Below are 23,859 nucleotides of genomic sequence, written 5' to 3' on the forward strand. Positions count from 1 at the left end.
TAGTTTCCCTAGGGCACTCCACTGTAAAGTTTCTTCACAGTTACTGTCAAAGTGTCAATGATACTCTTTGGATCCAGCCATTCAACCAATTCAGAATTCATCTATCAGCTAGCCCATATCTCATCATCTTTACCACAAGAATAACATGAAAAACCTTATGGAACCCTATGCCAAAATCCAGGTAAACTATACATATATGCCGTTCCCCTAATCTCCTAGTTGAGTAACTGTCAAAAAAGGAAATAAGATTAGCCTGTCATGAAGATATTCAGACTGACTGCTCAGTAATCCAACTGCAACAGCCACAGCTTTATTATCGCATAGGAGAAAGAAAACCGTGAAGGTCATTGCCAGCCATTTGTCACAGTCTGAACATGAAGCTATTAACAATTTCCAGTTTGATTCTGAGTTTGATAATAAGTTTTGGCAGACCACAAATGCTTGGATGCCCTTCGGGAACCGTTAACTAGTGGTCAGAGCACCAAACTGAAGTTAGGAGTCTTGGGTTCTGTTCTTGACCATAACAAACTGACTTTTATTTTTACCTTAGATAAGACATTGAAGTTTTAGGTATTCTCCATGGCAAAGAAAGAACAATGCCACATTTGTTTTCTTTGTGTGGTAGAGAAACCTAAGCTATGTTTTTCTGATGGACTACATCATGGGGCACAAGCAAAAAGAGAGCAGATACAAATCAAGTCAAAACACCAACAAACATTTATTAAACCACCTAGCGTAGGCACCAGGAACTATTCTATGTGCTGAGAATTACAAAGAAAGGCAAAAATAGTTTCTGCCCTCTGGGAGCTCATAACCTAATGCAAATCCCAATGGTTGCATTTGGTGTTTATTAGGTATTAAAAGACCTAAAGTCCTCCAGTGTCTCGAGGAGCTCCCCTACGGTGGATTCACAGAGATATGAGTAACAGTCATGCAGTTTAAGTTTCATTTTGCACTTTGGGGAGGGAATTCAAACCAGTGAGATCATGGCACCTCTGAAGTACTCTAGTGATTACATCGTGGTAGGCACAGTGAGCTGAGATTCTTGATTGTGTCACTGTGTGAAAAGAAGTGATTTCTACCAGATTCACTTCTGTGGTTTGGATTTTATTCTTTCAGAAAAGAAAAAAAAACCAAGTAGAATTAAAACCAGGTTTGGGGGTTTAGTAAGAAGGGACCAACCAATAATACCCATTGTATACCATTCAGATGTTCTTGGTCTAAAAGTAACTCCTACCCTGTAGTGTCTAGTACTTGTATTTTTTTTCCTTCTTAACATCCTCCAATTCAAAGTGAATTAAGACATCTGGAACATCTGTATGAATTGAAGAGGTTCAGTAGCTGGAACATGGCACAGGGGTTTCAAAGGCATGAGGCATGTTGTAGGCCTTTCCATCTTAAGTATACCCCAAAGGACCTGCCTTGCTACTTTGCCCTGGTAATGATATTGTTGGTAACTGTTTTTCCTCAACCCACATAATAGCCATTTGTCACTGAGCTACATTTCCATAGTTCTCTATGTGTATGTGACAACAATTATGCAAGGCTAAAGGCAGAGGTGTAAAGTATGGTTCATAATCATTGTCCATAGACTTATATGAAACCCAACATAATACATACTGGGTCTGTTTAAGTTATAGGCAACTAGGTGGTATAGTGGATAGAGTGCTGGATCTGCAATCAGAAAGACCTGAGTTCTAATCTGGCGCCAGACTGCTTGCTGTGTGACTCTGTGCAAGTCACTTAGCCTCTGTTAGCTTTAGTTTCTTCATCTGTAAATTGGGATAATTATAGTGCCCACCTCCCAGGGGTTTTTGTGAAGATGAAATGAGACAATAATTGTAAAGTGCTTAGACACAGTGCCTGGCACATAATAAACACTATATAAATGTTAGCCGTCATCTCCGAAGTCATCATGAATTATGAATTAAAGCCTGTCTAACCTGAGGTTCCCTCTAGGTTGATAGTTTAGTTCTTTCAGTAGTTCCTAGACTCCAAGGATTCTAGCTGACAATTCTTACTAGGGCAAGAGCTAACCTTTTAGTAATATCCTAGGATAGGTCACAAAGAGTTGGCTACAACTGAAAATGACATGAACAATAATAAAGGGTTTGAATGTGACTATAAAGTAATGACACTGGTTTTCTGATATGGTTTCTTACCACTTTATAATTACACTAGGTACCCTGAAGTTCCCAGTGGGTCTGAGTCTAAGTGCAGAGGCAGTCACTGTATGGGACCAGCTCATCATGCTCTGCCTTTGGTCATTCCATCTTGCCTAAGCAAATGACTACAGTCCAGTAGACTGCACTAATCCAATTGTTGCTTTAATATGCAAAATTCAAATTTTTCCATAGCCTCATGCCTCACCTTACTTATAGTGGACATTCAAAAACACTGTCCTTGTAGAGAATGAGGGTATGCTTAGAGAAAGGCTAGAATGCCAATCTCTGTGAACACTTGGATGTCGGACAGGGTGGCATTCATTGTGGTGGCTGAGAAAGGATGCTTCAAAGTCAATTACTGATTACTCCATAATCACCATTACTGAGATGCTGCCCACTTGAGTAGTCAAAACAATGAGCAGAAAGGAAATGAATTAATTTCCACCTATCCACTGAAGAGAATTCAATTAGTCTAGAAAACAAAGAGGAAAAAATGATCTGCCTTTAAAAAATCACAGAGCCCATATTTGAGTACTGAAGTGCAGACAACACTTTCCCCAGGGTTGAATAAATTTGCTTTTGAATCTAGAAGCCAGCCCTCAAATTGAGAAGCCAGATTCATGTCTTTTAGCTTTCAGGGTTTTGTGTTTTGATAACAAGCAAATAGTAATAGTTTGTAAACACCATATGTCACCTTCAGTAATACAAACTCCATAGAGCTAAATTCAAGAAGCATTTATTGAGTTTCTTAAGTACAAGATAAAGTGCTGGTCACCGTGAAAACAAAAATGTATCTGCCCTCAAGGAGATTATAGTCTATTGAAGAGATACAACATGGTCACAGAGAAGTAAATGCATATGTGTGTATATTAAATACAAACTATTTGAAGTGACTTTGGAGCCAGTTTTCTTTTCACTGTGCCACACTCACTGCCTTCAGGTTAGAGACAAATTGTGATAGACTTTAAGTGCCAAATAGAGAAATTTGTGTTTTATTCTGGAGGCAGAAGGGAAGTCATTGAAACTCCTTGAGCAGGGCAGTGACATGGTCAGATTCATGTTTTGAGAATATCAATTTGGGAGCTCTGTGAAAGATGGACTGGAAAGGGGAGAAACCCATGCCTGTCATTCCTACTTCTGGGGGAGGCTGAGGCTGGTGGCTCACTGGAGTGTAGGAGTTCTGATATGCTAAGCAGGTGTCTAAGTCCAGAATCAATATGACAAACTCCTGGGACTGGAGGGTCACCAAGCTTCCTAAGGAGCAGCAAACGTCACTTCCTGATGCCAAGGAAAAGCCACATGGCCTTGCCCTCTGAGGCATTTTTCTCATGGTGGAGCTTTCCTATAGTAAGTCTCCAGTAGGTGGCATCATTCCAATCATTACAAGGGAGACCGATTAGGAGACTTTTGCAGTAATCTAGGTGAGTGTTGAAGGAGGGCCTGAACTAGGGTGATGGCCAGGTAAGTAGAGGAAAGTGGTCATATGTGAAAGATGTTGTGGAGATAGGATGGATACAACTTGGCAGCTGATTGGACTTGAAAGATGAAGAAGAGTAAAGAGTCCAAGGATGTGGATCTTGGAGACTGGAAGTATGGGGGTACCCTCAACAGAAATGGGAGAAATTAGAAGGAAGGGTGGTTTTAGAGGAAAGATAAGGAGTCTGGACATTTGTAGTTTGAGCTGCCTATGGGACATCCATTTGGGGATAGTAAGTAAGTTAAATAGTTAATGATAAACAAGGGAAATAACATTTTAGAGATCCATTAAAGGACATTTGATCCCTTGGCTTGTTGGGAGTCTTCCTTCCTTATCATGACCAAATACTTGCTTCTCTGTCATCTATCTGGAATAAAAAAGAATTGAGATCAGGACTCCCAATTTCTCTTTCAAACCAGGAAGTCATCCTGTTCAGCCCTAGGAACTACCTAGCAAGCTCCGCATCTCCCTTGCTTAAATCATTTCCTTCTGACTGCCTCAACCCCTCTAAGCAAGTGGGTCAGAAGCAGCCAGCTGCTGCTTTTCCCTAATCCAATCCAGAGGTGGAGATAGAGGAGTTCCTTTTTAAAGATCTTCAAGAGAGATATCACAGCCTTCTCACATGCTGAATCTTAGACAACTATGCTTTATATCCCGATGATGAGTAGATTCATGTCACCTCCTGAATACTTACTATGGTACCTTGTTTGCCTGGAAAATTCTTTTGAATCTTCTCTCTCTCTCTCCAAATATATACATATATATGTGTAAATATATACATACATATACTTGTATATGTATGTATGTATGTATATATATATATATAAAAAAAAGAACTGTTTTTAAAGAGAAAAGAAAATGGAATCCTTCACCTTGATAGGCATCTTTTTTCAGTTTTAAAGGGATAATAATAGTAATTGTTTAGGCAATGTTATATGGTAAATACTGCACCTTCAACTCCTTCTGATATAATCAAACCCTTAGGTTACTTGTGTTAATCTAGCACTAAAGGCTTTCCCTGCCTTCCCAAAAAGCATCCCTTAAAATCTTCCAGATATACGTCCTCAGGTCCTACCTTGCATTTAGTAGGAAATTAGGGGGTCAGGCCATGGTGGAGGATCACTGACTCTATTTCTACTCCCTTAGTGACTCATGGCATTATATATCCCCACTTAAGAGATGTCAGGTAGAGATTTAGACCTGGAGAAATAATCTGGCTAATAAAGTATTTTTTTGTTCAATATTTTATTATTTTTCTAGTTATATATAAGGAAAGTGTTCAACATTTGTTTTTATAGGATTTTTAGTTCCAAATTTTTCTCCCACCCTCCCTTCCTTCCCTCTTCCCCAAGACAGAAAGCAATCTAATATAGGTTATATATGTGTAATCACATTAAACATATTTCTGCATTAGTTATATCATGAAATAAGAGTCAGAGCACAAGGGGAAAACCTCAAAAAAGAAGGGGAAAAAACAACCCCAAAGTAGAAACAGCATGGTTCAATCTGCATTCATAAACCACAGTTCTTTTTTCTGGATGTTGAGAACATTTTCTATCATGAACTTCTTTGAAATTGTTTTGGACCATTGCATTGCTAAAAAGAGCCAAGTCTATCACCATTGTTCATCACACAATGTTGCTGTTACTGTGTACAATGTTCTTCTGGTTCTGCTCCTCTCAGTCAGTATCAGTTTGTGTAAGTCCTTCCAGGTTTCTCTGAACTTTTCCTGCTCATCATTACTTTTCCCATTAATTTTTTAAAACTTTGTGTTCTAAATTTTCTTCTTTGTTCCCTCCTCGTCCTTCCCTATGAAATCCAGCAATTCAATATGTCATAAATGTGCAGTTATGCAAAACATCTTCTCATTAGTCAGGTTGTGAAAGAAAATAAACAAAATACCTTTAGAAAGAGGAGCTAACAAATAAAATTATACTTCAATATGTATTCAGATACCATCAGTTCTTTCTCTGTTGATGGTTTGCATTTTTCATACATCCTTCTGATAGCATCCTGCTCATCCTTTCTTTCACAGTTACTACTGCTAACTGTATTACACTCCATCTTATTCCCTCCCCTTGAGATTTACTCTATTTTCTATCTTCCTCCACCCTATCCCTCCTCGAAAGTGTTTTGCTTTTTACTGCCCCTTCCCCAATCTTCCCTTCCTTCCATTGCCTCCCCTCCCAATTTCCCACAGGGCAAGATATATTACTATACCACTTGAGTGTGTATATTATTCCCTCTTTGAACCAATTTTGATAAGAGTAAGGCTCACTCACTCCCCCACTCCTTCCCCACCTTCCCCTCTACTCCATAAGCTTTTTCTTGTTTCTCTTATATGAACTACTTTTCCCCAGTCCACCTCTCCCTTTCCCTTTTTTCCAGTGCATTCCTCTTACCCCTTAACTTTATTTTGAAGATGTCATCATGGGTCAGCTAGGTGGCACAGTGGACAAAGCACCAGACCTGGACCCAGGAGGCCTTGAGCCTGTATCTGGGACCAGACATAAGTCACCCCACCCTGCCTAACCCACAAAAATCAAGGACAAACAAAAAATAAATGCTTTACAGATATCATCCCTTCATATTCACTTCATACCTGTATATCCCTTTTAGCTGCCCTAATACTGAGAAAGATCTTATGAGTTAGAAGTATTATCTTCCCATGTAGGAATGTAAACAATTAAATTTTTTTAATATCCCTCATGATTTCTTTTTCCTGTTTACCTTTTTATGCTTCTCCAGGGTCTTGTATTTGAAAGTCAGATTTTCTATTCAGTTCAGGTCTTTTCATCATGAATGCCTGAAAGTTCTTTTTCATTGAAGTTCCTTTTTCCCCTGAAAGATTATACTCAGTTTTGCCTGGTAGGTAATTTTTGGCTATAGTTACAGTTCCTTTGCCCTCTGGAATATCATATTCCATGCCTCCAGTCCTTTAATGTAGAAGCTGCTAGATCTTGCTTTATCCTTATTGTAGCTCACAGTATTTGAATTCCTTTTTTCTAGCTGCTTGCAATATTTTCTCCCTTGACCTGGGTGCTCTGGAATTTGGCTATAATATTCCTGTAAGTGTTCCTTTTGGGGATCTCTTTCAGGAGGTGATTGGTGGATTCTTTCAATTTCTATTTTACCTTCTGCTTCTAGAATATCAGGGCAATTTTCCCTGATAATTTCTTGGAAGATGATGTCTAGGCTCTTTTTTTGATCATGGTTTTCAGGTAGTCCAATGATTTTCAAATTATCTCTCCCGGATCTATTTTCCAGATCAGCTGTTTTTCCAAGGAGATATTTCATATTCCCCTCTATTTTTAAAATTCATTTGGATTAGCTTTACTGTGTCTTGGTTTCTCATAAAGTCACTAGCTTCCATTTGTTCAATCCCAATTCTTAGGCAATTATTTTCTTCAGAGAGCTTTTGTATCTCCTTTTCTATTTGACTTTTCAAGATATTGACTTTTTTCTCATGACTCTCCTGCATTGCTCTCATTTTTTCTTTCCATTCTTTCCTCCATCTCTCTAAATATTCCTTCTATCTCTCCTACTTTCCCTTCAAAGTCCCTTTTGAGCACTTCCATGGCCTGAGACCAATTCTTACTTTTCTTGGAAGCTTTGGATGTTAGAGATGACTTTGTTATTATCTTCTTCTGAGGGTGTTTTCTGGTCTACCCCTCCCCCAAAGAAGCTGTCTATTGTCAGCTGTTTTCTTTGCCTACTCATCTCAAGCCAGAAGCAGATGTCTGATTGAAATCTGATTCTCTATGGTCAGAAACTTGGTGTGCCTGTGACCCTCCCCCACTGGGTTGCCACCACTCCATTTGTCCCATTGGTTCAGAAACAGGGCACTTTGCCCCAACTCCAGCAGAGACTGCAGCCACTTCACCCTGACCAACTGGCGAACCCCCTCACCAGTCCAATAGCCGAACCTCAGAAGAAGCCACTGGTGCTGAAGACTCTGAGGTGCTGGAGGCCTGGTCTGTTCCTGGCTGGGTCTGGACTGAGTGCTGAGTTCCTCTCTCAGCCTGATCAGCAGGTGATCCCAGTTGCCAAATAGTCTCACTATGTTGGAAAATAGTCTCACTCTGTTCTTACATGAGTTATACTGCTCTGGTTGGTTTTTTTTTATGGCATTATTTGGGAGTGAGTGGACAGATTTACTGGGAGCTTGTAGGAGTCACAGCTTCTCCTCCACCATCTTGGCTCCGCCCCCAGCTAATAAAGTCTTATGGTCTGAATAGCATTCCAGGGGTGGTCTATTCCCTTCCATTCCCTAACAAGGTGTATATAGATAGTAATCTAGCTCATCCTTGCAAGTACTCGAAAGAAATGGTTTGACCCACCAAAATGGCCTTGCCCACAAGACTACCTAGACACACTCTGTGCATGGACAACCACAGATTTCCTGCCTCACACATGGAGTCATGTTTTTATATCTGACTGTTATAGATGATACTTTAATATAGCAGTAAGTTGATATACTCTTCAGACTTTAAAAAAATAAATTAACTTCAATTCCCTTTTTTTTAGTTTCTTGAGTTTCATGCTCCCTTCTCATCCCCTTCAGGGGGAAAACAGACTTGTTTGGTTTTAAGTTGAGGCACAAACAATTTTCATGGTTGGCCTATTCTTGGTTTAGATTTCCATTGAAAAGAAATTCCACAAGCTCTCTCAATAACCTTACAATAAGATAAACATTTCCTAAACCAGACCTAAACCTTTCCCAGAGCAGTTTAAAGCAATTTCTTCTTATAGACTAAGTAGAGATGAAGACTCTTCATTCTCCTCTTTATAACTGTGTATATGTGTTTCTGGTTAAGTTATTCTTATCCCAATATTAGCAGCTCCAGTTGGTGTAACTTAACCTATTTTCCAATTGCATAGCCTTTCCCATTTCAATCTGGTCCTATCCCAAAAAAGAATACTAAAGCTATGTCTTTATGGTACCAGTCTCTGAAATGTTTGCAAATAAACAAGTAAACTCCATATGAGCATACAGGCAGTGAAAGCATAACCCAAGGAATTAAGTTCACTGCCTTCATTTTATTACAAGTATATAACTGACATTTATATAATGTTTTAAGGCTTGAAAAGATTTTATTATTCATAATTTTATTTTAAATTTATTTTTTCTCAATAACATGTAAAAATAAATTTTAACATTCTTTTAAAAAAAATTTTGAGTTCTAAATTCTCTTCCTTTCTCTTTTTCCCTCCCCTTGAAAAGAAAGGCAATTTGGTATAAACTATAGATATACTTAATTTCATTTTAACTTCACAATAAGCTGAAATGTGTGTTTGAACCTGTTTCTTTCTGACTCTCCAGAAAGCGCTATCTACTACTCTAAGCTGTCTTTCAAACATAAGAAGTTTTAACATTGGTTCTTTCTGGGGAAAATCTCATTGGCCAACTATTAGCATCCTTTTTTTGATTCAGTCAAGAAGTTTTCCACGATAAATAACAAGTTGGTAGAATGAATGTGTAAGGATGTTTAAGTATTTATAGCAATGAATAAGGGGATGAGTGCCAAGACCAAAATTAGAGAGCAAAATATGTGTAGTTTGGAGAAACCACAGCAGAACCATGAGATAGAGTGGGAAGGAGGAGTGAGTCTAGAAATATCTCCTGTTTTAAAGCTACAAAGACTACTGGATTTAGTGAAAGTGAATAATTACTGGCTCCTTGCTGTAAGGAAATTAGGACAATAGTCATAGGAATTTCCCTAGAAAAGGATAAATCAATTAACAAATATTAACTACTATGTGTCAGGTACTCTGCTAGATATACAAAGATAAAAATGAAACAATTTCTGCTCTCAAGGAGCTTACAGTCTATTGGAGATACACCATGTGCATATATCATACATAGAATAAACATAAGGTGATAACAATAGGCAGCATTTATGTACCTCTTTATGGTTTGCAAAATAATTTATACATATTATTTCATTTGATCTCTTGTAATTTAGGGTGGAATGACACCAGCAGTTGAAGGCAATAATTCAATAAACATTTATTAAGTGCCTAATATGTGCCTAGCACTGTGATAAGCACTGGAGAGATAAAAAGAGGCAAAATAAGGTTCCTGCTCTCAAGGAGCTTACAATCTAATAGGGGAGACAACATGGAAACAGATATGTACAAAACAAGCTATATACAGAATAAATAGGAGATAACTAACAGCAGGAAGACCCTGGAATTAAGAGGGGTTAGGGAAGTCTTCCTGTAGGGGGTAGGATTTTAGTTGAAACTTAAAGAAAGCCAAGGAAGTCAGGAATTGAAGTAGAGGATGGAGACTATTCCAGGGATATGGGACAGCCAGAGAGAATGTCCACAGCTGAGAGATAGAGTATCTTGTCCTAGGAACAGTGAAGAGGCCAGTGTCACTAGATCTTTCTTTCTTTTCTTTCTTTTTTTTTTTGGTGGGACAATGAGGGTTAAGTGACTTGCCCAGGGTCGTACAGCTAGTAAGTGTCAAGTGTCTGAGGCTGGATTTGAACTCAGGTCCTCCTGAATCCAGGGCTGGTGCTTTATCCACTGAGCCACCTAGCTGCCCCCGTCACTGGATCTTAGATTGAAGAGTGTTGGGAAGTAAGACATAAGAAGACTGGAAAGGTAGGAGGGGGCTAACTTATGAAGGGCTTTAAATGCCAAACAGGGCATTTTGTATTTGCACCTGGAGGCAATAGGAAGCCACTTGAGTTTATTGAGTAGGGGATATGACATGATCAGACTTTAGGAAAATCACTTTAGTGGTTAAATGGAGAATGGATTGGAGTGGGGAGAGACTTGAGACAGGAAGACCCAACTGCAGGCTATTGAAGTTGTTGTTTGTCCTTTTTTGAAGAGGACCAATGACATTATGGGTGATATCTTGACTTTCAAGTGAATTGGATTTGTAGGGCAGAGCCAAGATGGCAGAGGAAAGGCAGTGACTTGCCTAAACTTTTCCCAAGACCCCTATAAACACCTTCAAATAATGGCATAAGACAATTCCTGGAGCAGCAGAACCACAAAAGGACAGAGTGAAATAATTTTCCATCCAAAGACAACTTAGAAGGTAGGCAGGAAAGGTCTGTCACACCAGAGTGAGAGTGGAGTGCAGTCCAGTGCAGGCTGAGCCAGCACAGCCCCAGCCCCAGCAAACCAGGAGCTGGCCTTGGGAGCCACTGAATCAGCAGCAGCAGCAGCAACTCCTTCTGGAACTCAGCCCACGCAGGGTAAGGGGGTAGAACAATTGGCCAGAAGGAGATTACAGGGTCTTTTTGCTAGCACTGAGGCAGGACTCTGTTGTTTTGCCCTTACTCGGATCCAGGTCCAGTCTTGGATTGTTGTCTCAGGTGGAGGAAGAGCACTAGCACACCAGAACTTGCAGCCACAGTGAAGCTGGATACTCCTCATAGTTCCAGGGCAGAAAATCAGGCTTGTGGTTGCTTGCAGACCAGAGCACAGGCCAGGAGAGTAGTAAACCTACCTCTCTTTAAATCATACCAACTTGGAAGAACTGAAAACTTTCAAATCCCTAGAAGTATCTCTGAAAGCAGCTACACAGACCCCTTGAAGTTAGGGACAGTACACCCTCCACCCTGGAAACAGTGCCTCACTTTAACAAAGAGTTAAAGGTCAAGAGATAGGCTGGGAAAATGAGCAAATGAACAATTCTGACTATAGACAGTTACTATGGTCACAATGAAGATCAAAATACACCCTAAGAGGAAGAGAACAATATCAAGTGAATTGGATTTAATTGAGAGAGTTGCACAAAGTCTTCAGCTTCACTCTCTCTTCCTGACTTATCAAAGTCCAATGTCAGGACAAAAGTCAGGATGACTACCAGTGGCCCAAGATGCAGTGGTGTCTTTGATGTCTGACCAAGTTCTCAGTGCTTCACAGCACCTGATTCAGCCACCTTCATGGCCATTGGAACAAACTGTTCTCATCTGCCCCTTCTGCTAGAGAAAGTTTTCACATGCTTGGGATAGACATCCCCCTAATTCACCCACAGGTTTGAGGCCTGTTGGTTACCTTCAACCTGGCTTATCTCATCTGCCGAGGAGATTTACCAGGATATGGCCACGGCACATCCTACAGTTTCTTGGAGCCACAGGTAAGAGTGGGGTGAATTAGGTGGACAGCAAAGAAAGATGAGCAGCCCTGAAAAGGGTTTGGCAAGTCCTCACCAGAGGCACTAGTCCTCAAGCTATGAGGTGATGAGGGCCTGCAACAGAGAGTGGTGGCAGCCTCAGAGTAGAAAAGGAGGTGTATTGGAGAGATGTTGCAAAGGTGGAATCAACAAGCAATAGATTGGATATGGGAGATGAGAGAGAGTGGAAAATGCAGAATGACTCCTGAGTTTTGAGCCTAAGGGACTAGGAGGATGGTGTTGTCCTCTACAGTAAAAGGGGAGTTAGGAGGAGAGTGGGGTATAGGGGAAAAGATAATGGGTTCTGGTTTGGACCGGTTGAGTTGGAGATGCCTACTGGATATCCAGTTCAAGCTGTCTGAAAGATGATTGGAGGCTGGCAGAGTCTATTTCATGTAGATTGGGCTGAGGCTTGGAAGGAAGGTAGTCTAAGAGGCTGAGGTAAGTAGAGACTGCATTGCAAGTATGGAACATAACCAGTGCAGACACAGACTGGAGATGGAATGTGGTGTGTGAAGAGCAGCACAAAGACCAGTTTGGCTAGACTGTGAAGTACAGTAAGGTGATTAATCCAGAATGAGTTTGGCAAGGTATATATCAGGGCTACGTTGTCAAGGGCATCCACAACTAAACAGATTTTTTTTTTATCCTAGAAGCAATAAGGAGCTACTAAGGTTTGATGAGGAGGGGAGTGACACGGTCAGGAAAATAACTTTGGAATATAACTGAAATAGGCTGGGAAAAGTTTGAAATAACTTAAGGAAAATAACTTTGACAGCTTTGTACAGAGAGGACAGACTGGAATAGGGAGAGACTTGAGACCAGGAGACCAATTAGACTATTGTGACAGTCCTGGTGAGAAGTGATGAGGGCCCAAACTAGGATGGAAGAGAAGGGGTGGAGACTTGAAGCAGGGAGATCACTAGTGCAGGTAAGAGACACTGAGGTCCTGAATTTGGGAGATAACTGTGTGAATAAAGAGAAGGGAGCAGATGTGAGAGATGTTCTGAAGGAAGAAACAAGGAGATTTGGCAACTGACTGGATATCGGTAGGAGACTGAGGAGGTGAGGATGACCCTACAGTGGTAAACCCCACAGATAGCATTCCTACATTCACGACATCTTCACATCTGCCTCCACCTACCGCCTGAGTTCTGTATGGTCATGCCCTGGACAGAAAAGGAGAAATGCAGAAGGAAGAATTTGGGGGAAAAGATCATGAGTTCTGTTTTGGATATGTTGGATTTGAGATATCTGTGGACATTAAGTTATCAGTTTCCAATGAGCAAGCAGTTAGTGAAACATCAGTGAAACTCAAGAGAGAACCTAGGACTGGAAATAATCTCTGTGTGTATGCACACATATATTCACATATATCTCCATATGTATGTATAGAATATATATATTTAGGGGGCAGCTAGGTGGCATAGTAGATAGAGCACCAGCCCTGGATTCAAGAGGACCTGAGTTCAAATGTAACCTCACTTGACACTTACTAGCTGTGTGACCCTGAGCAAGTCACTTAACCCCAATTGCCTCACCCCCCCCAAAAAAGAATATATCTATATTTATACACACATTATGTGTATATATATATAAATACTATATAAGTATACATATAAAGATGTATATAAAGTAGATTTATTAAGGTAGGCTTAATAAACATATCTGTTATCTTTATGGTACAGATGGAGAATATAAGGCACGGAGAGATTAGGTGAAAGTAATCTCCTGGGGCAGCTGAGTGGTGTAGTGGATAAAGCATCAGCCCTGGTTTCAGGAAGACCTGAGTTCAAATCTAGCCTCAGACACTTGGCACTTAATAGCTGTGTGACTCTGGGCAAGTTACTTAAGGGCCAAAAAAAAAAAAGTAGAGTAATCTCCTCAGTAGAATATAAATTCCTTGAGGACAGGAACTATTCATCCTTTGTATGTGTTGTCCCAAAAATAGTGGATAGAGTGCTGAACTTCAGTCAGGAAGAACAGATTTCAAATCCCTCCTCAGATACCTACTAGCCAGGTGACCAAGACCAAGAAAGACCCTTAATGTCACTGAGTTTCTGACAGTTCTCTAAGGCTTATCTGCAAAGTTTTAGTCTTCCTGGGGAAAATAATTCCTGTACAATTTGACTATTCCTACCACTTAGCACATTGCCTTGCTCATGGAAGGTATTTATTAACAAATGGTTGCATTGGATGGTTTAATACTACAGAGCTTATTGTTGTGGCAGTTGGGATCAAATCCCATATCTCCTGGTTGGCATTATCTAGAGTCCAGGTAAATTTCCAATAAACCATGGTACTTTGAAAGTGTTATTCTGTGGGGCAGCTAGGTAGTACAGTGGATAAAGCACCGATCCTGAATTCAGGAGGACCTGAGTTCAAATCCAGCCTCAGCCACTTGACACTAGCTGTGTGACCCTGGGCAAGTCACTTAACCCTCATTGCCCCACAAAACAAACAAACAAAACAGTGTTATTCTGTTAAAGACAATTAAGTCAGATGCTCCTGTATCCTGTAGTCCAATAGCCCCTTAAGGGTAAATACCCTTTGTCCAAATTAACGGACCCACATTTAATGAGCTCTTTAGCTTTCTTGACTTAACAGTATAGAGGTGCAGATCTGTTTAGCTCTTCTCTCCCCTTGATGCTTTCTCTGCTTAGAAATCTGCAAGGCTAATATAGTGCTATGGAGCTACCTACAACTCCCATCTTAGACTTATGTAAAGAAAGCTAGAAGTTAGTGAGTCTCCACAGAGACTCATCATTTCCATGGGGGTTATGAAAGCAATGATGCACCTTTCTAATTACATTCCCAGAAGGCACCAGTGACATCTTAATTGCCAAATCTGATGGCATTTTCTCATATTTTGTCTTTTCCATCTCCACAATATCTCTCCCCTATGCCCCCTTCTCATTATTCCCATAGCATCCATCCTAGTTTGGGGCCCTCATCACCTCAAACAGGACTGTCACAATAGTAATTAACTGTCACCCTTATCCATTAGGATGGTTCTTCAAGGTTCCCCTAGCTTCCTTTTTTCATCACGGTTTTAGTCTTTAATTTTCAAGTTGAGGCTCTTCACTGGTATCTGCGTGTGTGCATGTGTGTATGTGTGTGTGCACGTGTGTCCAAATACCTAGTTTCCACAGGTGTTGAAGACTTTAGGGGAGGAATAGGAGGGAGTGCCAATTAATACACAACCTTTGAGTGTTATTAAAAGTCATCACTGTAAGAACTATAACCTAAGCTTTCAGTTTCTCAAAGTGGCTGGCTATACCCACTAAACTAGTTCCTAGATGGCTTCTGGGCTTCTCAGAAGGAGATTTCTTAGACTCTAAACTATTATATTCATACTGATCTACTTTGTTCCCTCATTGACCACTGCTCTTGACCACCATCTTGACCACCTTTATTCCCTGGGCCTTCAAACCCAAATATTCTGAGCGCAATAATAATGATAGTAGTTGACATGCAAATTGTGCTTTAAAGTATAAAAGTGTTTTTGTAGCTACTTACCATATATCTCAGAATAAGAAAGTCACAGGTTTATAGAAAATTTTAAGGGTATATCAATGTACATATATAAATGTATGTGTGTGGGATTGCACAGGGCAGCGATGTTTTGAGTATGTGCAAATAAATAACCACTTCCTATTTTTAGGACATATTTTTCCCTCTCTCCATCATAACAGGCACTTTCTCAATAATTTGAGTCATCTCTTTTATCTTTTTATCCTCTCTGTGTGGTAGGATAGAATCTAGCTAAGTTCAATCTTAATAAGCATCTTTGAAATGCCAATTATGTGCCATAGTGTGCTAGGCACAGAAGATAAAGACAAAAATTGAGTAGTTCCTGACCTCAAGGAACCTACATTCTTTTATAGGGTGGGGCAGACAAAGAACATAAGTATACAAAATAATTACAAGGTAATTTGTGAGGGAAAGGGCAAGTAGGGAGATAAAGCGAGCCCAGATAACAGGAAAAAACCAAAACAAAAACAGAGACTCCAAGAGATGGAAATGAAGAGGGAGTGGATCCCAGGTATGGGAGACAGTCAATGCAAAGGTATAGAGTTGGGAAATGGAGTGTCTTATGTAAAGAAGACACCAAAAAATCCAGTTTGGCTTTCTATAGAATGTTAGAATGGGAGCAATGGAAAATAAGGTGGGAAAGGTAGTTGGGGGTCACATTACAGAGAGTTTTAAATGCCACACAAAAGAAAGTATGTTTAGGGGCAGCTAGGTGGCGCAGTGGATAGAGCACCAGCCCTGGAGTCAGGAGTACCTGAGTTCAAATCCGGCCTCAGACACTTGACACTTACTAGCTGTGTGACCCTGGGCAAGTCACTTAACCCCCATTGCCCTGCAAAAAAAAAAAAAAAAAGAAAGAAAGTATGTTCGATCCTAAAGTCAGGAACCTTTGGAATTTATTGAGTGGGTGAGTGGTATGGTAAGAACTTCTTTTTGTAAGATCGTGTTGGAAGCTCGGTGGTTCCTGAAGTACTGGAGAGCCATGTCAATTATTGAGTAAGGGAGTGACATCATGAAATGCTATACATATACTTTGAATATCTAAGTCTTCTTGCTCTAGGATATATCAAGATTCAGTAAAGTTCCAGATGTAGATTTTGGTTAAGAAAGAACCCAGGTTTTGTCATAGCAAGAAATATATAATGTAGGACACCTCGCCCCATTTCACATATATTCATGGTGGCAGGGCAGGGTAAGCAAACTGAGTTTGTGATGAAATTCCTACTCTCCATTGATTCATTTCCTTGTGGTACAGAATGGGTTGGGTTAAACTCTTTGTATTTGTTTAGTGACAGGAGAGGTGTCTGGAATGTCTGGAGAATCTCAACTTTATTGCCAAAAACATAATAGCAGACAGTGTTTGAACACGAGAACACGTTGATGTGATAGACAATGTTCTCTCCGAGATGGGATAAATGTAGTCCTGGCTAAAGACAGGAAAATAGACTAGACGATATCATGATATCCCTTACAGCTTTAGTACACCATGGAAGCTAATGGATCCTTGGAGAAAAATCAAAACAGATGAGCATCGGCTTCCTTTGACATAGAGTAAGTAGACTGTGTCTTCATCAAAGGATTATTTTTAAAAGGTCTTCCTTGTGGATTCAAAACTCAGATCCAGAGCATGCCACTTCACAAGCCCTGTGACAATAATGGCACAAAAAAAAAAAAGGCCTTTGGTGCTAGGCACCAAGAAAGATGAAGACTCAGCCTACAAGGCTCTTATCGTTGGTTACAAATGTCTCCAGAGATTGGGTGGACTTCCTGTAAACTTAGACTGAGACGGGGGAGAGAATGGAAAGGAAAAAGATGAAAAATAGAAGGAAAAATCACTAGGTTGAGTATCACCGATTATCTCTGAGTAAGTCAATTCCTTTAGCTTCCTCCCCTAGAAAATGAAAGATTTGAATGAACTGATCTCTAAGGACCTTTGGAGTTATAGCAGTCTCAAGTTCTATAGTGACACCTGGTGGATAAGTATAGCTAAGAATCCAGAACTTGGCCTCAACTGGCTGCATGAACCTGGAAAAGTCACTTTGTTTCTCTCTGGCTTGCCAGTTATATTTCTTGCCATTTCTATTTCTTATGTATTTTCTGATTTGGCAGGTTTTTGTGAGGATCAGTGTATTGGAAAACTTTAAAGCATTATCTAAATTTTAGTTATTAATATTATTATTAATTGATGGCTTATTACATTTCTGGAAGGTGATATATGTTTATATGTGTGTGTGTCTGTGTGTGTCTACAGACACAGACACACCTTTGACCCATTTTACAAATGGCAAAATGTACTGAGGCACCATTAAGCCAAAGTATTATTTCATGATCAAAGGAAAAACATAATTGGATTTGGCCTTCTCAGCTTAAATTTAGCTATATAGATAGCAATTTGTTATTTAATTGCAACCTTGAAGTTTGATTTTAAACCCTTTTCATTTAACATTGTCATCATCAGCTTTATTGGTATCATTATCATTAAAAAAAGGATTTAGAGTAAGCTCTCAATTATCCAGACTGATATAAGAAAACTGTGGCAAGTATAATTCAAAAAAGCAGGAATATACCGATAAAAATGTATCAGTAATTTAGCAACATATTTTATTTACATCTGATTATAAATGAATCTAATGTTGTAGGGAGAGTTGAATCACTTCAGATGAAATAATGACACTGTGAAGACTTAAACAGATATAGTCACCAATCAATCAATAAACATTTATTAAAGTCCTACTATGTGCCAAGCATTGTTCAAAGCACTAGGATACAGCTAAACTAGAGATAGAGAAAGAGGCAAAAGATAGTCTCTGCCCTCAAGGAGTTCACAATCTAATGAGGGAGACAACAAGCAAACAAATATATACAAACAATCTAAATTCAGGATAAATAGGAAATAATTAACAGAGAGAAGGTGCTAGAACTAAGAGAGGTTGAAAAAAGTTTCCTGGAGAAGATGGGATTTTAGTTAATACTTGAAGGAAAGAAACTAGGGAATAAGGGAGCCAGGCAGAGGTGTTGAGGGAGAGCATTCCAGAGCTGAGAGATGGCATGCTTTGTTTAAAGAATAGGAAGGAGGCCAGAGTCATTAGATCAAAGAGTATGTCTGGGAGTAAGGTATAGGCAGACTGAAAAGGAGAAAGGGAGTAGGTCATGAAGGGCTTTGAATGCCAACTAGGGGATTTTGTATTTTATAAACAAGCATTTATTAAGTACTTCTTGTGTGTCAGGAACTATGCTATCTATTGTATGAGGCCCAGCCTAGCTAAGTTCAGAGAAGCTAATCAATTGCTCAATCAACAAGCATGCATTCAGCATTTACGATAGGCCTGGCACTGTATTAGGCACTAGGGATACAAAGGCAAAACTGAAACAATCCCTGCCTCCCCTCAAGAAGCTTATTGTGTTATTTAAATTATTGGTGTTACACTGTGTTTTCTAAGATCATTACTATTTATATATTAATGGCTATTGCACCCATTTTGGCAGTAAGCATTTATTATTAATTAATATCATATATGCCAATAAAGAACTGACCAAGTGGCAGTTAGCACAGGCAGAAGAAAAGCCCCAGACCCATTTTGTCTCTCAGAGAGACAGCCAGGCCTAAGAGGAAGAACACAAACCAAGCAACCACATTCAGAACCAAAAGGGGGGCAAAGGGAGGCCAAGATTGAGCCAAGATGGCAACCCTCTCATGGCCAATGCTTTTAATCTTTTGATAGAGGCAGGTCATTATACATTGATCAAAGACAATTGGTTAGCATCATTCAATTCCATTGGTTGACATGACCTGAGGGTGGTCTAAATTAAAATGAGCTCTTTGATGACATCAGAGAAAAGTGTGCAAAAGACTTTCCAAGGGCAAAGGGCAAAGTCTAGGTGGGCATAATCCCATCAGCTCAATTTAACTAGACAAAAAAAATCAATCTCCATTTCTATTGTACCCTTAGGCTGGTCCCAAACAAGAGTAAAACTTCATGGTTTTTTTGGGGGGCGGGGCGGGAGAAGAGAGTAAGCAACTAAGAAAGAAGGGAAGATTACTGGGTCCTCCAAGATATTGATTACTAATCATTATTTTCTCACAGTATATACAGACATCATGTATTTGAGATCTTCGCTATACGTGGGCCTCTCCTCAGATGGCTACTCGGGTGTGGTTCCTTGATCAGTGGCCATGGTTTGACTGTGTGGGTTTGTGTCTTTTTTTTTTTTCCTGGCAGGTGTCTCCTCTGTGACCTCCCTGATGTCCCTAGCTTGGGTGCTAGCCTCCTATCACAAGCTTCTACGGGACTCCAGGGATGACAAGAAGAGCATGAGCTACCGAGGGGCCCTCATCCATCTCTTCTGGCGGCTCTTCACCATCTCCTCCAGAGTTATCTCCTTTGCCCTGTTTGCCTCCATCTTCCAGCTCTACTTTGGGATCTTTGTCGTGGTTCACTGGTGCGCCATGGCCTTCTGGATCATCCATGGTGGGACAGACTTCTGCATGTCCAAGTGGGAGGAGATCCTCTTCAACATGGTGGTAGGGATTGTGTACATTTTCTGCTGGTTTAACGTCAAGGAAGGTCGGACTCGATATCGAATGTTTGCCTATTACACGGTAGTCTTGACAGAGAATGCTGCCTTGACGTTCCTTTGGTATTTTTACAGAAACCCCGAGACCACTGACTCCTATGCCGTGCCAGCACTGTGTTGTGTCTTTCTTAGCTTTGTGGCTGGGATAGCTCTGATGCTCTTATATTATGGTGTGTTGCATCCCATGGGGCCACGAGCTAAGATCTTTGCCAGCTCCTGTTGCGCCGAGCTGCTCTGGGGCATCCCTTTGCCCCCCGACGTTGAGCCCATGGCGCCTCAGACCCCTGGGTACCGGGGGACCCAGGTCACGCCCACCAGAGCCGTCACGGAACAACAGGAGGATCTCACGGCTGACACTTGCTTGCCCGTTTTTCAAGTGAGACCCATGGGGCCCTCCACCCCGTCGGGGCGTCCTTACCATCCAGAAGGGCCCCTCATTAAGATTGACATGCCCAGAAAGAGATACCCTGCATGGGATGCCCATTTTGTAGACAGGAGGTTGAGAAGGACTATCAACATTCTGCAGTATGTCACTCCCACAGCTGTAGGCATTCGGTATCGAGATGGACCGCTCCTCTATGAGTTGTTACAGTATGAGTCTTCACTTTAAAAGCTCCGTAACCCAAGTTGAGAAGGGAACCTTTAAGTTTTGTTTACGGCCAACACCGCTCACAAGAAAAACACCACCACCACCACCACCACCACCACCACCACCACCACAAAAAAACAAAACAAAACAAAAAAAAAAACCCCTTCAGATAAGCTTTCTTTCCAGTTGCTGTATGTATACAAAGATATTCTCTATGTTTTGTAAGTAAAAACAAAAAGAAATACCTTTCTTTTGATTTTTACACACGAGAAACAGTATTGAAACATCCACACTATGTATGATCCATAGGTGGAAAAGAAGGAGTTGTCTCCACTCCAAAAGAAAAAAAAAGTTTTATACCTTATGCCAAGTGTAGATCATTTGCGGGATTGGTGCTGATTGAAAGAACAACAACAACAAAAAAAAACCTTCAACTGCCTTATGCCCTTAGGTGCTGAGTTTCATTAAGTACTGTCTTGTTTTCTCATGCAAAACTCTCCTGTGATTTTTATACCAGGGGAGGGAAAAGCAAACCAAGAAATGAATCAAACCAAGAATCTAAAACAAAAAACAAAACAAAAATCACTGTCCAGATCATGTGATTTGTAGGGGGAAAAATTCAACCTAGACAAGAAAGTGAAAGCAGAGCAATCCCTCCCCACACTCATTTGTTCTCCCCTGCCCCACCCTCTGTCTCCCTCATTCCCTGATTTCCCTCACCCCCAATTTAGCCTTTAAGGAGCTTAACAGCTCTCTGAAATTTAAATGGATGAGTGATGCCACTGTGGGCCACTTTGTGCCAATTTACACTGGTTTCACCTGGCAGGAAACACATTTGGTTGGGGGTGAGGTAGGGAGGGGGAAGATAAGTTAACAGAAACAAAACCAAAACCCACCACTCAAATTCAGCATGGTTGTTCAATTCTATACCAAATAGGAGGGGATTCTCATAGCGATAATTTTTAAAATCAGTAATAATAAAACTCAGCATAGTAGCAAAAAGAAAGAAGTCCATTTAAAGGCACAATACTTGATCAGTGACTGGCAAAAATGACATCTGATATATCATCTTAAGGCTGTGAGAGGTATCCATTTATCATGTGTGATATTGTATAAGGCCTCTTCTATCTCCATTTGGTTTGGTGTGAAGCCTTAAACTGATTTGGCGAAAATTCCTCATTTAAGAAATTTGTGGTTGTGTTTTGTTGTTTTTTTTTTTTTAATGAAGACAAAGAAGAAAATTGGAATATAAAAAAAATCAGCAAGTTGTAATAACTGACCTATTTCAAAAGATGGTTTGGTGCTTTTGTCTTTCACCGTTGTGATTGCTGAGTATTGTTCAGCTCACTTGGTGCATCCTGGGTTGAGTGAGAAATGTTTTAGTTGTGTGCATGTGTGTGTGTGTGTGTGTGTGTATCTATATGTATGTGTGTGCCCGCCACACATGATGTATGTGTGTGTGACTTGGTGTTGCAGGAGCTTGCCAGAAATATGGACAACACAAGAAAAAATGGCAATTATAGCATGATTGAGTTCTGTTGTGTCCATCTCTGTCCATGGCAAGGCTCAGAAAAGCAGCACTCTTTGGGTCCTGGAGGCCATTCAATTTGTGTCAAGATTCCATCCACTTATTAATTTTCTTATTATACCAAGTTGAATTTCTGAAGGTATTAAGAATATAGTATACCATTTTTTTTCTGTTTTTAAAAAGTATTGCTCCTTTAAATAATTTTCTTGTTCCAGGGCATCTTTTCAATCCCATCATATCTCTACTTGGGCACAAAAAAAAACACAAAAAGGAAAAAAAAAGTCCACAAAAATATATATATATAGACAATATTTTTAAGTAAATACTGTTAGTCTTTTCTGTGTGTAATTGCAATTTTTAAAATTCCAGATATATCTGTCTAGGGTGCAAAACCTCACACTGAACTGTCCTTGAGAGAAGTTCAACCTGAGGAGAGCTTTTGTTGTTTGTTTTTTTAAATTGATCTTAGGTCTGTGGGGCTTTTTGCTTTGGGGAGGGGGTGGGGGGTGGTATTCAAAGAGACTCTTCCTTTCCCTATAATTAATCTATGTCTTTAAAAATATATACATAGAAGAAGTTTTACATAAATAACAACTGAAAAACTGAACTTGTCTTTGCCCAAATACACCTGAATGAATATCTCCTTCTAGATTACAGGCACACTACAGTGCCCTGATTGAAAATCTCTCCACCTCTACCCCTTCTGTGATTTCTTCCTGTTTTTCTCCTGGGTGGAAGGGAGTATTAGGAGGGCTTATTCACTATTGATGAAACAAATAGAAAAAATTTAAAGACAATTGCAAAATTACTACAAAACCCACTGAGGTAAGTAGGGTTTTGTGCAATATACCTAGGCCCTGATAAAACCTGCCAGATGGCCAGATTGACCTCTGTCCCCAAGGAGAGGGGAAAGCATTGTCTGACAAACCCTAATGAACAATTTCGGGGCTTTCATACAGTCAGAGGCAGTTTTCCTTCCATAGGTTTCTTTTCCATTCTACTTACTACATAGTGCTTACTTTTCATAGTGTGTACTCTGCAGATAGAGGCTATGGAAGGAATACGGTTTGTGAAGTGAATGAACCACTCCTGTCATGGCAGGGTCACACCTCCTGTCTGCCTCAAGTCTGGTGCTATGGTCCAGCAAGTTGGCTGGTTCCATGCTGACCTCATTCTACCAATCCTCACAGCTCCCTTGATGCTTCCTTTCCCTTGCAACCTTTTCTCTTAGGAATTGATCATTTACTTTTTCATATCAAAATACTTTTTGACTTTTGGTGATTTTTTTTTTCTGCTTGTCCTTCTCCACAGTATTTTGCAAGCCTGTATGAGTGAGTGAGTATGTGTGTGTATGAATCTGATCAGTAGCACCAAAAGTTCGGGATGACAGAAGGATATCCTACCATTTCTACTCAGGGAGGGCCCTCTAAAAACTCATACAATGGAAGTAAGAAGTGGGTAAATAAGACCCAGAAGTGTATATTTATCTTTTGCTAAGACCCTCAAACCCTCTAGGGCTTCCAAGAAGGAGACCTGGAAGGACAGAAGTCTTGCTAAATTCACTGAGATTTGTCTATTAGCAGTGAACTGATGATTATATCTTTCATAATCTGTGTTTATATGGAGAGAGAAAAAACAAAAGAGGAGAAATTGAGAGAAAGAGAAGAATGATAAGAAAGAGGAAGGAAGGAGGGAAGGAAGGAAAGGAAAGAAAGAAAAGAGGAAGGAAAGTAAAAGGAATGAAGATAGAAGGGAGGAAGAATAGAAGAGAAATACTATTACCCAAAGTTCTTACCACATCTTTTCAATATCATCAGCTTCCATTAGTTTTTTAAGGTTTATCCAAAGAAC

The 23,859-nt window shown here is 40.1% G+C and overlaps 1 protein-coding gene across 1 annotated transcript in view; it reads left to right on the forward strand.

Moving 5' to 3' along the window:
* The window catches only part of XKR6 (XK related 6), a 409,376-nt gene extending 388,807 nt beyond the window's left edge, over window positions 1–20,569 (forward strand). The window contains exon 3 of the mRNA XM_043987297.1: window positions 19,537–20,569. Coding sequence (XP_043843232.1) covers window positions 19,537–20,501 — 965 coding nt within the window. The 3' untranslated portion in view covers window positions 20,502–20,569. The remainder of the gene's footprint in view (window positions 1–19,536) is intronic.
* The last annotated feature ends 3,290 nt before the right edge of the window (window positions 20,570–23,859 follow it).

This window comes from Dromiciops gliroides, chromosome 2, assembly GCF_019393635.1.
Source record: "Dromiciops gliroides isolate mDroGli1 chromosome 2, mDroGli1.pri, whole genome shotgun sequence".
Classification (NCBI taxonomy): Eukaryota; Metazoa; Chordata; class Mammalia; order Microbiotheria; family Microbiotheriidae; genus Dromiciops; species Dromiciops gliroides.